At 43.1% G+C, this 17,345-nt stretch overlaps 1 protein-coding gene across 14 annotated transcripts in view; it reads right to left on the bottom strand.

Annotated features, from left to right (window-relative positions):
- LOC100577801 (zinc finger protein ush) overlaps positions 1-17,345 on the bottom strand; it is a 175,280-nt gene that overhangs the window by 58,425 nt on the left and 99,510 nt on the right. For 11 of the 14 annotated variants that reach the window (XM_016914823.2, XM_006566358.3, XM_026443831.1 and 8 more), the window contains one exon: positions 8,888-8,965. The exons of the other annotated variants lie outside the window; for them this stretch is intronic. In XM_016914823.2, the coding sequence (XP_016770312.2) occupies positions 8,888-8,965 (78 nt within the window). The remainder of the gene's footprint in view (positions 1-8,887; positions 8,966-17,345) is intronic. 14 annotated transcript variants of the gene reach the window in all.

Genomic DNA, 17,345 nt, shown 5'->3' with positions numbered 1-17,345 from the left:
TTAATCGACGAATAATTTGGAAGGAGAAATTTGATAGAGGTGAAAACACGTAGTTCTGAAACATAGGAGAGAAATTTATGGTGTATTGAGTTAATTAAATTTGGAGACGAAGAAAAGATATGGATTTATCCTCGCACGATACGGGAAATAGGAAGAATGACGAGGTTTTTGGTGGGACGCAGAAACATTAAATATCGGAGGCCGGGAAGCATTGTCGTCGTCTTCCTGGACCGGTCACGGCGGAACGACTTTGACAAATCGCCGATCAACCCCCGGGAATCACCCCCGCTATCTCGAGAACTCTTTGGAGTTTCGGTTTGGAGAGCGGCCGGTGATCAAGGATCTAGCAATCCATCCTTTCGAGACTTTTGCTTCCGCTCGTAATCGTCTATTTCCACCATTAATTTTGCCCACCGCGCGATAGAACACGTTTGATAATTTCCGACGATATAAACGTGAAATAGTTTCTTACGTTCGTGTAATTAGTTCCTACATGAGTTTTAACGAAATATCTTTCTTTCCATAATTAATCCATCTTATCATCTTATTTTTATTCCTAACGTTTCATCGATCATTCTCATAGAAATCACGTGTCTTTTCAAAAAAAATTTTCAAAATTTTCGACTCAAACATTCGATATTTCCTTTCCTTAAAAAGAAAAAAAAAATACATCTCTAACAAATTTATTTTCAAAGATTCGAGGATCGAGAAATTAAGAATCGACGATAATCGAAAAAGGAAAAGAAAGATTATTCATCCTCGAATATTTTTTTCATTTTGCCGATGATCCATATATTCCTCGAGCGACCTCGAGAGCCAGGCCTCCCGATCGTCCATCTTTCCCTCGGCCTTGGCATTTGCGAATAAATGGATCCACTGTCCGTCAGGGAGGTGGTACGATGGGATTCGAGCATTCTCCGGAAGACAGAAGTGGTAGAACAGAAGAAGAAACGCGAAAAGGAAAAAAAAAAAAAAGGAACAAGTATAAGCGGGACGCGGGGCGAAACGAGCGAAAAGATTTCCGCGTGATAAGATAAAGAGAGCCGGCTTTTCGTTATCGGCTCTCGTTTCGCGATATCGGTCGTCTTAGCGCGAAACGTATCTATGAAAAGGGGGGTTGGTTGGTGCGCGCATTCGCAAGGCGAGCGTGTAATTGTCCTATTACCTGGGTTATTGGCCGGCCCAGCCAGTGAAATGTTGCCCTTCTCCCTCGGACATCGACTCGCCATTAAGCCATTAACGCGGAGCGGAACGCCTCGAAAACGCTTCGAGCGGACGGATCGCCTTTTACGGCGACCGAGCAGAACCTCGAGAACCGCGTCCCGGGACGAAAAGTTCTTCGAAAGGGGAAACGCTGGAATACTTTTTGACGAATATATTTATACTATATATTGTAGAATTGATTCTAGGATTCTATGTATTTTGAGAAGTAGGATTCGAGAGATGTAACAAGAAAACTGTTTATCTATGTTCGCTTGTTGGACAAGTGTTTATGAATTTTAATTTTTGAAATAATTTAAAAGTAAAAAATTCAGATACGATTAGATAGGCATTTGTTATTACACCGAATGCGTTGTTTCGAACGCGAGGTTGTCAAAAACAGATTGCGATACAAATATCTCTAAATTATTTTTCAATAATGAACAACTAATTAACTGTTTCCTTATTAATAATAATAATAGGAAAGAAATTGTTCCTGTCTGTCTGTGATTCAAATTTGAAAAGAAGTTATAAAATTGTATCGTTATTAAATATTGTTCGATTGGAAATGGTTTTAAAAAATTAAGAGAAACGAGGACGATTCTTTTACAAAAGAAAAACAACCGGAAATCCCAAGTCAAGAGTGATCTAGCACCGGTAGTCGATCGCGTCAGCCGGTCGACGAGGCTCCTCCATCTATCCTTTACACGTGTAAACCACCACCCTTCGCTACGACAGCTGAGAAGCGAAAGCCAATTTCAATGGACGAACAATGGCGAGCACTCGTTTCTTCAATAAATAATTATTGCCCTAATTTTTCCTCGATAAGAAAACGAACGGAAGATTCTCTTCTCTAAGTTCGAAGCGATCGGAATTTCGTTCCCACCCTGTAGACAAGCGGCCACCCTTCGCGATGACAGGTGAGGACCGCTCCTCTTGCGTAACAACCGGTTAAGTATCGTACGCGAGGAATCCATTAAATCCACACGTGGTGCTTCCGCTTCTCGAACGAGCCTTCCTCCTTCCTCCTCGAAAGGATACACCAGCTAGCTCCTCGAACACGTGACAGGACGTCGTTCGCTCGTCAACGACCACTTTCTCGACCGTTTCTCGAGTCCGGGCAATAAGATTCTCAAGATACATATATATATCGAGCGAGAAGTCTTTGGAAAGAGGAGAGAACGATTCCCTTCCTCGAGCAAAGGTGTAATAACGAGAATCCATCCTCGTTGACGTTCGAATTATTATTGGTCCAAATCCAACAATGAATTGAAAGTTACTTCGTCGAAGAAAAAGAAACGATCTTAGTAGGATCATCCGACGACTGGGATTAGATTGATTGATAGACACAATAATTATTGTTTTCAACGAGAAATCCCATCGAATCTTATTATTCCGTTTCTCAACATCCCTTTAAGAAGTTTCTCTCGAGCGGATTCTTCGTCCATCCTCGTTCAATTGCAGGGAAAAAGAAGAAAGGGATGGGGAAAAAAAAAGAAAGAGAGGAAAAAACGAGGTAAAACGAGGTGTCTCTTCTTTAAACGAGCTGTCGAACTCGTGTCGGGGCGGTGGCGCGCGGAAGAGCAACAACAAGGGGTGGGTTTAATCGCAAATTGACTCGTCGTCGCCAATAAAAATTCAATAACGGGCTACCCGCCGCCGGTTATTGTCGAAAACTTCGGTCCAGGCCTTTTTAAACCTCCTCCACCCCTTATTCTCCCCCTATCTTTCCTCCTTTTCCGACTTCGTGAACCGTCTCTCTCTCTCTCTCTTTTTTCAAAGCGTTTGCTAACATTCGTTCGGAAAAAATATTCGATGTTATCCGATACCGTGGATCGGCTGCCGACGCTCTGGCCGGACCGAGAGACTCTGCTTCGTTTCCACCATCATCCCCCCTCCCCTTCGATGCCTCTGTTGTACTCTGAATTTCATTCTCGTTCGTCTGGATGGGAATGGATGCAACGTGGTGTAAGCGCGTGAACGAGCGACACGATATTATTTTTTTCTCTCTCTCTCTCTTACACACGATATTAGAGAAGGGATGGGAGGGTTTGTCGATCGATTTTTGGGAATCCTGGTGGATGTAATGGGTTTGTTAACTGGAGGATTAGGAATGGATGGGTAGAGGACCATTTACGTTGCGAGTTGATCTTTTTATCTTTTCCTGAATTATGTTCCAACTTTTTTAAGAAAAGTATTGAGTAATCGAGCGAAGATTTATCGAGATAGAATCGATGATTACTGAGAAGAAGGGATTGAAAATAATCATTTTCATGGAGAAATGCGTTGTTTACGATTTATCTTTATTTCAAGATGTCTAAATTGTTCGCGAAGTTGGATTGGATTAGATTGGAAACGGAATTGGAAACGGAAAGGCGAGCGGATGAAATACGGCGAGAAAATAGGCAAAATACACACACGGTGGAAAGAATTGTTTACCGAAAAATCGTCGGCTCGTTTTGCCGAGCGATTGATTGAGAAATACAAAGTACAAAGATATCGAACGTTTCGCGATAATGCACGGCCGAAGTTTATAATGCTATAAAACATAGTGCCGACAGCCGGAGCGGATAACGATTCGCTGAAAGCGTCGTTAATTTGCGAACGCGTTACAAGAGACGATTTACAAGCTCTCTCGGTGAACGCGGACATCTTGCCTCCATGATATTTCCAACGTTTCCAAGAGAATCGTAAATACACGCGTCCTCGAGCTATCGATACCGAATTGCCACGTTTGAAGAAGAAGAAGAAAAAAAAAAGATCGATTAAAAGGACGGGGAAACCAGAGAGAATTCCACCAATTCCTCTCATTATATCCTTCGAATTGAAACTTTAAGTTAAAAAAAAAAAAAAGTATACATTTATTTAAAATTTCGAAAAAGAAAAAAGGAAAATCTATCTAAAAATATTCCGATCTATAATTCGATATAAAAATATCCAAAGATCATCTTTTGTTAATTTTCTTTTTAAAAAGATTTTAAAAGAAATTCGGTTAATAAAACGAACGGATCGAAAAAAAAAAAGAAAAAAGAATCTCTGCTGCTCGCAATGTATACGATATTTATCCTTCTCGTAAGATAATTCTGAAATCGACGTGACTAACCTATCGAAAGTCTGTGGACGACGTCGGGAGTAAAGGCTGGCAATTTTTGCCCGCGTGATAATTTTCCCAACGATCGGGCCCGATGTGTGGGCCCGAATCCTTGTAAATCACTCGCGCCGGTTGCACGGAATACCGTGTGCTCGCGCTCCGCCGATATTTATCTCGCAGAAACCGAGAGAAGCTTATTAGACTCGGATCCATGTACCCTTAACAGACGTTCCTTATCTCAGGTGTCGACGCCTCACGCGGAAAAGGTTAACGTCGGGACAAACGTTAACCTCCGATTTACGTTCCACCGCTCTTTTCAACACAGCGCCGCTATTTATCGGCGGATAGCGTTCGAGAACCGCCGATCGAACGCCTAACCGCGCTCGCAATTAGGCTCGAGCGAAAAGTGCACGCGGCTCCCACTTGCGAAACTCGGAATTCCATTTTCGACCGAAACCCGTCCCGCTTGTTATTATTATGTTACGGGGAAATTGGGTGTTTCGTCAATCCAGTTTAAAACTTTCTTCCATCCTCTTTTTCATCCTTCTTCGTTTTAAAACGAATCGAATCGAATCGAATCGAATCGGGTGTTACGATCGTTAAGATCAAGTTTTAAAAGTATTAAATGTATGATACGTAATGGAAGTGTGGATCGTTGATTATACTTTGCGAGTTTTAAGAAATATATTTATATAAAAGGAAATCCGATTAAAACAGCACGAAATGGAATAAAATATACACGGATCGAAAACACGTACAGATTTGAAATACGTACAAAATAGAATAGACAAAAATCAAAACCACCAGATACCTGCAAAATATTAAAAAAAAAAAAGTATGCAAAACTCCAAAACTTTCTCATTTCTTCATTTTCCATCGTTTCGTAAAAATTGCGTATTTTGCATAAACATTCTCAGTCTAGACGTAAACCATCGACCTTTCCTTTCCCTCTCTCTCTCTTTATTTCTTTCTCTCCTTTTTTTTTCTCCTCTCCGTTTCGTCGTATCAAAACAACCCTATACAGAAACTTGCACCGCCTCGCAAAAAAATCCACCCACAAAAACAGTCCACTTACGTTACAAACCATCCATCGAACTCGCTCGCGGTCCGCGCGGGGAAGAGCAGGAAGACCTCTCCCCCTCCCTCTCTCTCCCTCTCTCCCCACGATTCCGCGTGTAGTCGGAAGGAGTCGGGAGCGAAAAGAAAAAGAGACCGTCTAAAAATACACGGTCGACTCTAGGTGGGAATGATTCGGTATCTCGGAGGACGTCACGGGGGTCTGAAATATGAGAGATACGATGGACCTCGCCCCCATACCATCCCATTCCCTCGATGGTGCATTAGCGCTAATCTCCGCTCTTTAGTCCTCTCTTTATCTTTTCTGCCCTCGTCCTCCGCCACTTCCTCCCCTCCACCGTCACCTCTACCCCTTCTTCTCTGTCCTTCATCCGCTCCCCTCCACCTCTCTCTCGCTCTCCTCGTCCGTATCCTTTCTCCATTACTATCCTTCTCTCTCTCTCTCCATCTCTCTCTTCGTTCTTCAGAGAACGTGTAAGTGTAGATACATATGTATATATGTGTGTATAAGTCAAGCCGAAGAGAAGAGTGACGAGGAGAAGGAAGGCGAGGAGAGAAGAGATCTGTATACCTGTATACCTGTTTCCTATACCTTCGAGCCCACCTCGGGACACTTTTATCGGCACCATCTAATCGCCACGATCCGTTATTTGGTGGCCACGTCTTATATATGTGTGTGAGTGTATCCCCTCTCTCTCTCTCTGTGTTCCAGACACGGTCCAAGAGTTTTGACACTTGGAATCTCATTAGCGATCGTGAAATCCCCGACCCTGAAGGGGATTACCGGCGAGAGAAGGACCTTTCTCGATCCCTGGTCAGGAATCAACGCGTTCGATGCGAAGAGGTTTTTTAAGAATGGAGAGAGAAGGGGAATTTTACGCGGAGGGAGATCTCGTTTCTTCGTGGTTGATTATATTATACAACTGCTTGTTCCCTTTGCCACTTTGGTCAGGTTTAATGAATTGTTCGGGGGGTTTAACGTTTTTAGGCATCAAGTTTTGGAGATTTGCTTGGAAATTGTGAAGAAGAGGAAGGTCAAGAGTTTAGTTTTCCGATTAAGCGCCAATTCTATCAGTGAAATTTTCATTTTTTTTAATTTTTTCCCAGTTTTATCCTTGAAATAATTAATCGTTACTCAAATTCATAGGTTATTGCTCGATTAAATGTCGAAGATTAAACGAGATAGCGTACGCCTTCGAATCGGAATTTCTTTATCCCTGAAACCGCGAAATTAATCGCGTGCCCGGATCTTCGGCAACTGTACTCGATGAATTATCCCGTGAGAAGTGTCGGGATAACGGTAACTGGCTGGCTGAAAGTAGAGTGGCGATATCACACGTCGTAGGACATCGCAATTTCATTCAAATGCTCAGATAACGGGCCCCCCCCCCCTCCGTAATGGCGGCAACTTCACCGTCTCCCGCTCCTCCTTCTGCGACGTTACTTCTGGAATCAATGAATCCGAACGCAGATAATGCCAACTTCTGCCAACAGCTTCTCGAGTCTAACCGCCTAATCTGCGATACTTCGAACCGTCTTGGATTCCTTCATCCAACGCGCCCCCCTTCCTCAAGCTAGCTGCTCCTAGCCCTCGCCCAAAATCCGATTCTACCAAGATAAACACGCTTCTCAATCGTGAATCTCTTCAACGAATGTTGCTTGATGAAGAACTCCTCCCTCGTTCAACGATACGATTCCCTTCCTCCATATCAATTTGTTAAATAAAACGATCTAGATTTAAACCTAAACTGGCAAGATGAGAAACAATATCACGACAATAAAACCAATAAAAATGGTGTTAAAAGAACCGAGAATTTTCTTTCTCAAATTATCTATTCTATCTAGCCACCATCAAATCTAAAAAAAAATCTTAAATCCTTATACTCGAGTTTATTACATCTCGTATATCTCGTAAAATCGAAGAAAAGATCCAAACATAAAAAAAAACAGGTTTAAAAAAAAAGAAAGTACGCGGCATACCTAGACCGGTCTGCAAAGCACAGACAGACACCCGCGGGTGGGCAGCGAAATAAAGCAGGAAAAACTTGGCCGCGAGATAAGTGAAAGAAGAGGGGGGAGGAGGTTGGAGAAACGGCGTTTGGCTTCGACGTGCGCTAGATACACGATACGTCATTACACCTAGGTCCGCAACACCCGCGGCAGAGCAGCCGAGGGAAAGAGAGAGAAGGAGGGAGAGGTGGAGAGGGAAAGCGAGAGAGCGAGAAAGAGAGAGGGAGGGAGAGTTTGACAGATCTTCATAAAGGCACACACAACTGTGCCGCGGCGATAAGGGAATCGGGAGCAGGCATCTCGTCTCCCTCTCTCGCGCCGCCATCCCCCGCGTTTCTCCACCCACGTAGCGGGAGCCAACCCCCGCCAACCCCCTCGAAACCACCCCCGTAGGGGCTTCAAAGGGGGCCGAGGGGAGGGCAGAAGCACGGGCACTCAGTCAGTACGCTGCTATCATTTTTCCACACGAGTGGGCGGCGGCGTCGGTGGTTCCTGGGTGGTACTACCCGGCTTCTACTCTCCCCTAGTCCTCTCCACCCCCGCTTCCCACCTCCGCCCCCTTCTTTCGCGCCAAGGTCTCCTCAACCTGGACGCTCCTGTTCGCCGCCGCACCATCTTCCTCTTCGGGCTTCTCTCGTTCTCACCGCTTTCGCTTTCTCCATTTTCCTTTTCTTTTTTTTTATTCTTTTTATTTTTTCGTATTCTTTATGTATTCTTTCTTTCTAAATTCTTCACTTATCCTGATTCCATGAAGATAGAGGTTTCTTAGCTCTTTGTTTCTTTATTATCAGGAAGTATGTGAAATGGTTTCATAGTTGCTTCGATTTTTAAATTATTTTCTAAAGAAAAAAAAAAATATTTCTACACAAATCGTCCGCAACACGGAATTAAACTAGAATAAAATCAAACGTATTGAAGTATCACCACGAAAGATAATTCTGCCGCAACAACACGTGAAAGAAACGAGAGATAGATCTCGTTCCGCGCGCGCCTTCATTTTTCTATTTTCCACCAGTTATATTCCGCTATTATTTTCATCGCGAGAAAGCCGCTGATAAATCGAACATCGTCGCCGTCAACCCTGTCCTCCTCCTCCCAATCGAGCATCGCACACGCTCCTCCGCTGCCGTTACAAATCGCTTCGACTGTCTGCCCGGTCTTCCCTCCCCGCCTATGATCGAGCGCGCCATAAGGATTCCTGCTCTATGGTGATAAGAGGAATCGAGCGATTTCTTAAGGCGAGCGAGCGGGTTTCCCTTTGGTGAAGAACGATGGAGCCGCCGCTGTCCTGTCCGCCGACTTTTTCCACCAACCTTCTTGGAAAACCGCCACTTCTCATTTCCGCCACGCTTGCCATTGTTTCTTTTCTTTTTCTTTTTCTTTTTTTTTTTGGATCGTCGCGCAGAGCGAGATCGATCGATCGATGGAAAGTTTGAGAGCGAAAAAGATAAAAGAAATGCGTTGAATCGAATTCAAAGAAAGTATAAATTCGATGCGAGGAATACTCACTTGTTCCCTCGAGGAGTGTAAAGGGATATGTGACGAGGAGGAGTAGAAATTGATTGTCGTGGTGTAGCATTGACTTACCTGGAACAGAAAAGAGAGATGCACGGTTAGCACGGTTTACAAACTCGTCGATAAATAATTCAAAGGATTTTGAAATTTTATCGGTCGTAATGATAGGCTTGCCCTTGTGCGTAAAATGATATATCGATCAAATTTGGCACGAATTCTAAAATTCTAGTTATCGTTTCATCGCGTTCTTTCATCTTCGATCAACTCTTAATTATATACTATATATGTACATCGTTGGAACCGCTCGTTGGAATAATTACCCAACGATTGATATTACGCGGAGAGGAGGAAGAAAGAAGGAGAGAGAGAGAAGGGTAAGAAAGGACGAAGAAGAGATCTGTCGACAAACATTTTTCGAGATCGCATTAAATCATCCTGCGCCACTCTTTCGAATAATAACGTTGTAAATCGTCGCTTAAAATTTAAAAAAAAGAAAGAAAGAAAGAAAAAGGAACCGAACGATCGAATTACTCGTCGAAATAAGATTATCTTAAATCGAGTAATAACACCGCGTTATTATATTAACGAAAACGAGTCTAGAACGAGTTCTAATTATCCGAGGGAGGGGGGTAAGGATTTATCCCGATCGACCACCCAAATGCACGGAATATCTGTGATAAATCACGACGTCACCCGTGCCCCGGAACCGGAGGATAAGAAGGTTCGGAAATAAGAAGAATAAGGGGAGGCGTGCTCAAAGTTCGTGGCGCGCACGTGTCCCGCATCGTGGATTCGAGTCACGCGCCCTATCGGAAATTAGAGCCGCGTCAAGTGGAGCGAGTCGACCACCCGCCACCCTGTTACCGATCCCCGAGCCTGGCCTCTAAAGTTACGGAGGAATAGGGGGGTGTCCCGCCACCGGTTCGTATCCTTCATCCTCGAAGGAGTCGAAAAGGGTGAACTTCCTTTGGATCCGAATTTCGATTCGAATATTGTGATATTTTCCATCATTTTTAGATGAAAATCGGGGATTCGAGATTAAATTTTTCAATTTAACGATGATTAGGAATCACTCGGTTGTAAAGAAAGATGGAAACGAAGATTTTGGTTGACAACACGAAAGGAGGAGGAATTATAAAATATCTGACGAATTCATGAAAGATTTATAAGAGATATTTTCGACGATGATTCTTCGAGATCAAACCTTTCCAAACGAATCCAATCGTCGCAGGGATGTTTAAAACCCTTTATTCTCGTTCCTCCTCCACTATCACCGCCACCCTCGATCGATCCAACCCCTTCAATCGTAAACCAAACCCTCTCCGAGGCGGCTAATTTTTGCTTACTCCTCCATACGCCTGTGCTAAGATAAATCGCTCGAGTATCCTCCCCCTTGGATCCAATTCCAATTATTAACACCCTCCACCTTCCGAAGAGCCTGGCTTCGAGAGGGTGGCTCGGCTCCGATAATTCTAAAAACGGCACGAATGAAGGAGACGGGCGTGCGTTAGCCGGCGAAAGAAAAGAAGAGGGAGGGAGGGTTTTAGTGGGCAGAGAGATCGAGCCGTTTCTCTCTGGCCGCGGATGGAAAAAAGCTGCTTGCGTCGGCTGGATGGATTTCCAGCCACGAATCGACAATAATTGTCTGAATCAGCCACGAGCCGGCCCCTTTCTCGCGCCCGCGCCGCGCCACAGCCGCGCATTGCCGACCGCGGGGGATGGAGAAGAGGGTGGCTTCGAGCGTAACGAAAGACAAAGGAGCATCCCGTTCGTCGAATCGCGCGCTCGAGCATGGCGTATCTACGATCCCTGCCACTGCCTCTATTCAGAAACTCCCTTGCACGCTCTCTCTCTCTTACTCTCCACTCGAAGCTTCGAGCATCCACGATTATTCCCGATACATCCACTCACGTTACTCCGAGCTTTTCATATTACTTCAGCTTTATTACCTATGGCTGGAGAGAGAGGAAGAGAGATTAAGCCGTTCCACCAATCGTGACGAACTTGCCATACCTGCCTCTTTTCGCTCCCATTATTCCCCTTCTACGTGTCGTTTTCGCCTCGAAAAGTATAATATACACGATTGGGATCGAAATGACTACGTGTAGTTGAGAAGGCTGTAACGATAATTGAAAATTGGAAAGAAATATAAGCGAGAGAGGTACGATTTTTCCAAATGTTTCGACGAAAAATAACGACGTAGCGTTGTAAACAGTCGTAGAAACGGTAGAGAAACGGTCGGCCATTACGAGAATGAGATTTACGATTCGAAGAAGACCGCTTTTCCCTTCTATCCGTTTTTGGCGGCACGCTCGATGCCCTTAAATGGCCTCACCCCCGTCTTGCTATCTGTATCGCGATACGCAACACCCACGCACGCCGCGCGCCCGCGCGCGGATGTTGCACTCGGCCGGCCTTAATGTCCCACGATTGTATTCAGATCCCCGGCTTCTTTTTTTTTTTTCCACGCGTCCGCTCTGTTCCACCGCGCTCGAGAACCCAGCGTTTCCTCGTCCCGTTCCCTTTTTTTTCTTTTGCCGCCGATGGAAATAACGCCTCGAACGGGACGCAGCCTGGAGAAACGGGAGCAGTAATCGCGAGCATCGAGAGTTTTCTTCTTTCTCTTTCTTTTTCGCGGACGATGGAACTTTTTATTATGGAGGAAAGTTAAGTTAATAACGCATCGATACAACTTCGATTTTTGGAATTATTATTATCCTTGAACGAGTGTATCGATAAATCGAGGCGATCAAGAATCGTCTGGATCATTCACCGTAATAAATAAACGGTTCAGGATGAGAAACGTGTCAAAGAAAGTTATATCATTGTTACTTGCGCGTGTTTCCTATTTCCACGCGAGAGATTAGTTGGAATTTTTCATAGGCGATCAATTAACTATTCACATGAAATTTCGAAACTCCATTCCAATTCAAAGAATTGGATTATCGAAAAACAAAAAGAAAGAATCGTTTATATAATATTATCGCATAATAAAACTCTATCTATATTAAAAGAAAAACTGTCAAAATCGCGATCGATTTTGAAATATCCTCGTGGATCCACAAAAAACTCCATTTCGCAATCATACATTCTCTCTCTCTCTTTCGAAAGATCGATACCGTATTCCCAAAACAATTACCGGCGCGCGATCTTCGATCGAGCTGCTCACAACTCGACTTTCTCGATTATTAAATTTTCCCTCGGGGCGGCGGCGAATCCCGGTAAATCATTTCCTCGCATTAATATCGTCCCCGGCACGCGAGATACGAATCTGCAGAAAAGCGCGCGAGCGCGCGGCCGTGGAAACATCCTAGGATCGCGGATCCTAGGCGGGTCTCTCCCGTTTCCCTTCCCGTCCTCCTCTTTCTCTCCTCCTCCCTTCACTCTTCACTCCGCTCCTCCCCGTTGGAAACGAAATCCTCGTCGATCGTTCGATTCGTGCCGTGCCGATTCATCTCGATATGCGGGGAGGGAGGAGAGGGAGAGGAGGGGAGAGAGACAAGAGCACGAGAAAACGGGAGATCTCATCTGGCAGTCGTGAAAGACGGAAACGGGGAAGTGTCGGGGGATTGAAAGAAACGAACAACGGGTGTCCCGTTTTAATCGATCTGTGGGAATACGAACGCGAACGCGACACGAGGAACGAGATTTTCCATGCTTTCGTCGGATTATAATGTAAACCTTTCCCAATATATATATATATATATTATATAAAAGAAAGATTCTTTAGGTTTGTTGAGAATGAAGGAGGAATAGGAAGAATTGTTTAGGCAGAGATTAGAGAAAGCTGATGAATGATAGAATATATATATATATTCGTTTGAACGGATGAAATTTCAATTCAGTATAATAAATATCTGGATGCTCGAAAGATCTAACCAGCTTCGCATCTTAGTTTCGTCTGGATCGTGAGACGATGGTAATCCAACGAGAACACCCCGTGTATAGAGCGAACAACTCGTCGAGATTAGCGCTTGATCGCGAGATAAAGAGTCGCGTAGGAGTCGAGGAGGAGGAGGAGAAAGAGGGCCGCTCCGGGCGAAAGTTTTTTTTTCCGCGTGTTAAATTATAATTTACAGTTAACCGATAACAGGAACGAACGGTTCGATTTTCTGTTCGTGGCTTCGAGTTATAAGAGGACGAGGGGACGACGAAAAAGAAGGAACGGTCCGCCGGTGAATGGAGAAAGCAACGAACGAGGAACTAACTGTGGCCCGAACGATCGCCAGATGGATCGTTCGATTTCGCGGATCACGATTTCTCGAATCGGCCGACGTGGCAACGATCTCGCGCGGCGGTGGCCCGTGAACGACGTGAAATTCCACCCTCTCTCTCTAAACTGCTCGACTCGAAAAAAAATTTCTCCTTCCTAACTGCCCATCATCAATTTTCAACCTCGATTGTACAAATCGTATACAATTCTTCAACCTCCACTTTATCTTATATAACAATAAAATTTTCTGATTTTCATTAACATAACAACAATTCCTTCTGGATTTACTTTCAATACAATTTTACTTGTCAAAAGTTTCGACGAAAAATTGTTCGCTTTCATCCCAATCACATTGCACGATCCTCGATCCAAGAATCATACGTTGCGTTAAACTCGATCGTTAGAAAAAAAAAAAAAAAATAGACAAAAGGGGATGGATACATCTCCCTCGAATAAAATACTGTTTTTTTTTCTTTTTTTATAGATATATATTCCACAAGTTATTACGCGACTACCTACACCCCTAACGTACGAGCCGGTGAATAGGGTTAGTGTGGGGAGGCTGGTTTTTGTTTTCGCGGAAGATACGCTGGTTCGCAACGAGCGAAAGGTCAGATCTGTGAGAGTTAATCCCTCGGAACACAGAGCCTGGCTGCCACCGAACGAACGTGCGTGATTGTTTCGTTTCACCGGGCCCCGATCGCCGCCTATTGATTCATGAGCGATTAGTCGCGAATAATGGATCCCCGCTTTTTTCTTCTCTTTCCTTCTCTTTTCTTTTTTTTTTTTTGCATAGCTCGTTCCAACAGCGACACTCTGTTATTGCCTCCTCGAACTTTATGAAGCTTCATGCTATAAGCTCCGTGAATACGGTTTTTTCTTCTTTTCTTTTCTTTCTTTCTTTTTTTTAATCAAAGATGATTTTCCACCGAAGGTTCGAAGCAAAGCTTGACCGTTCATCGATGCAATAATTCGGATCGATCGATTTTCGCGCTAAACTCGGTAGCAGCGGTCTACTACGCCAGTGATTTATAATGCGTGTATCGATGTTATCGCGATCGAGTCGAAACGCGGTAAAGTAGTACGCGTGCACGAGCGTGGATTCTGTTTGAAAGGGAAAAAAAGTTGTATCATTTTCGAAACGAATCGCGAAGCGATTGGAAGAAACCGATCGCTTTAAGTTTTCTTAAGTTTCATTACTTTTAAATCGGAATAATTTCGAAGAGAGGACGATTCCTAAAAAGTGAAATTTAAAATTTTTCCAATTCTAATATAATTTTATGAAAATAATATTAGATAAAATTTGGTAATCGAAACAACTAAATTGAAATTATTAAGTAATTAAATTCGATAATCGATAATTAAGGAAGGAGTATCTTTCGCATTTTCCCTCGAACTTATCTAAAAAAAAAGAAATTTGACAAACGAAGAAATTAAAATTCCCGGGAACCCGAACCGATCGTCTTAGGTTTTCTTAAGTTTCATTACTTTTAAATCGGGACAATTTCGAAGAGAGGACGATTCCTAAAAAGTGAAATTTAAAATTTTTCCAATTCTAATATAATTTTATGAAAATAATATTAGATAAAATTTGGCAAACAATTAAATTGAAATTATTAAATAATTAAATTCGATAATAGATAAATTAAGGAAGAAATCTGTATCTTTCGCATTTCCCTCGAACTTATCTAAAAAATTTGACAAACGAAGAAATTAAACGTCTTATCGTTCCCGGGAACCCGAATTGCCTCTGTGGACCCATGACAAAATGGTGGACGAGCAAGGAGGGTGTTTTAAGCGGGGGAGGAGACGCGAAATTAATCGGTCGCCGGAGAAAGAAGAGTCGCGATACCTCGCTAGCCTCCGCGGAGATTCGTCCAATTTGTCATCGTTAGGAAGTTCGAAAGTATTTAAAAAAGTTTCGCCACCCCTTGGGCCACGTCTTCCCGTTTAATCGAGTTCTTTCGACCCCGTCCAACCCCCCTTATCCTCGTTCGACCATCATCCGCCACGTCACGCTTCTTAACGTTCCCTTAACTCCTCGGGGTTCCTTCATTTTTGCCCCTGTCGTGGCTTGTACGCGAAAAGAAAAAAAAAAAGAACTCGCCATTATTTCGAGAGGAGGAGAAGAAGAAGTAGGTAGTTTGGAGGAGGTTTTGCTCCCCCTCGTAATTAGGAGGAGCCAATTTTTCTTTTTTCTTTTTTCTTTTTCGATTCTTTTGAACGTTCGATCGTTGTTACTCGAATTACACGTACGTTTATTCATTTCTCTTTAAGTGGAATAATCCTTCGGCGATTAAGTTAATACGACATTGAATTTTGAGAAAGATGCAAATGGACAGATTCGATTGAATCCACAAATCTAATGAAACATCCAATTTTAATAAATTTCTGATAAGAACTTTTAAGAATTCTATACTTTTTCCTTCTACATAGATTTGATTGGATCTACAAATCTAATAAAACATCCATATTCAATTTTAACAAATTTCTGATCACAAATCTATAATAAAATAATAAAAATATATAATAAAAACATCCATATTCAATTTTAAAAAATTTCTGATAAGAACTTTTAAAAATCCTATAATTTTTTCCCTCTTCACAGGTTTGATTGGATTCACAAATCTAATGAAATATCCATATTCAATTTCTGATCACAAATCTATAATAAAATAATAAAAATATATAATAAAAACATCCATATCCAATTTTAAAAAATTTCTGATAAGAACTTTTAAAAGTCCTATAATTTTTTCCCTCTTCACAGGTTTGATTGGATCCACAAATCTAATAAAAATATCCATATCCAATTTTAAAAATATTTTAAGTATTCTATATTTTTTTCTCTTTCTTCAAATTGCACACGTATTCACATTCGATCACGACGAAGAAAAAGCAAAAAATTTACAAGAAAAAACGGAATCTCTGTTTATAATTTAAACAAGCGACCTCTCTTCCTCTCTTTCTCCATTCAAACATCCTCGTCTCCCCACCAATCATCAATCGCGATCATCAATTTTCCCATAACTCTCTCTTCAACTCTCGACCATGTCCCACCATTCTTCCGTTATCGAAGGAAGAAGAAGAAGAAGAAAAAAAAAGAAGAAACAGAGTGGGGCCCGTCTTTCCAACTTCGTAGATATTCCAAGATTTATTTCCAGGAAGTGGAGGCACGGGTTTACGCGAATCGTAACAGCGATTCGAAAGTGTGCAACAAAAGGCGGAGGCGTGTAAACGAAAATGGAAGGTGGGGGGGGGGGGGAGCTGGAGGAAGAGATTGTCGAAGTTGGCCGCAGAAATCCATTACGAAGGTGGAGGGTGGAGAAGGGAAGGGCGGCGAGAGAATGAGATTCATTAGGGGCGATAATAATTAAATGAACGTCTGGCTCGGCTCTTTCGTTTGGGAAAACTCGACGAGGAGGAGTTTTCGGTGGATGGCCCCGATTTTCTTTCCCATCTTCTTCCCAGCCGGCCGGCCGGCCGACCGGTGTTTTAAGAGCTTTCGTGGCCGGTCGAGCGTGACGCGCGTCCAACGGAAATTGAAGCACGAAATAAAGCTGCTAGCGCGCGCGTGTGTGTTCACGAGAACGTACAAATAGAGAGAGAGAGATATTGAAAATGATGGTAGTTTCTTCGTTTTCTTTTTTCGGGAGGGGAAAGCGTTTGGCAACGAGAGGAATGGAATTTGTCGTGGATGCAACACTTTGGACGATGGAAAATAACGATATCCCTCGAAATTTCTCTCTTTTAACGATAATCCAAAATTAGAACGAAAGAAGTTGAAAGAAAAACACTTTTGACAACATTATTTCCCTCAAATCAAGACACGACCGATGTTAACATAGCTGAGATAAAAGTCGAAGAGGAAACTGAATCGAATAATATAAAATAAAATAAAAAAAAAAAAAAAACAATCATAAAAGTCGAATAATGGTCACAAGGGCCGAAACAAACACAAACCTGTCCCCTATTTAGCAGCCGGAACGAGAGTTCTCCCCACCAAACCCTAAACCTACCCCAAACTAACGCGGCGCGAAGATTAACCGAAGGTGTCGAACTGGAAAAAAGGGAATCCTTTTGCTCAACCCGGCAAGGCGACGAGAGAGAGAGGGCGGGCCACTTTTTTTTTCCAACCCCTAGACGACCGGCAGACAATATAAATGTCGAGTGGGGTGGAATGAGAAGAGACGGCGTGGCGTGGCGTGGCGTGGCGCGGTGGATGGCTGGTGGCTTCGA

Source organism: Apis mellifera, linkage group LG11 (genome assembly GCF_003254395.2).
Source record: "Apis mellifera strain DH4 linkage group LG11, Amel_HAv3.1, whole genome shotgun sequence".
NCBI classification, from domain to species: Eukaryota; Metazoa; Arthropoda; class Insecta; order Hymenoptera; family Apidae; genus Apis; species Apis mellifera.
This window is presented reverse-complemented; position numbering and strand designations above follow the sequence as displayed.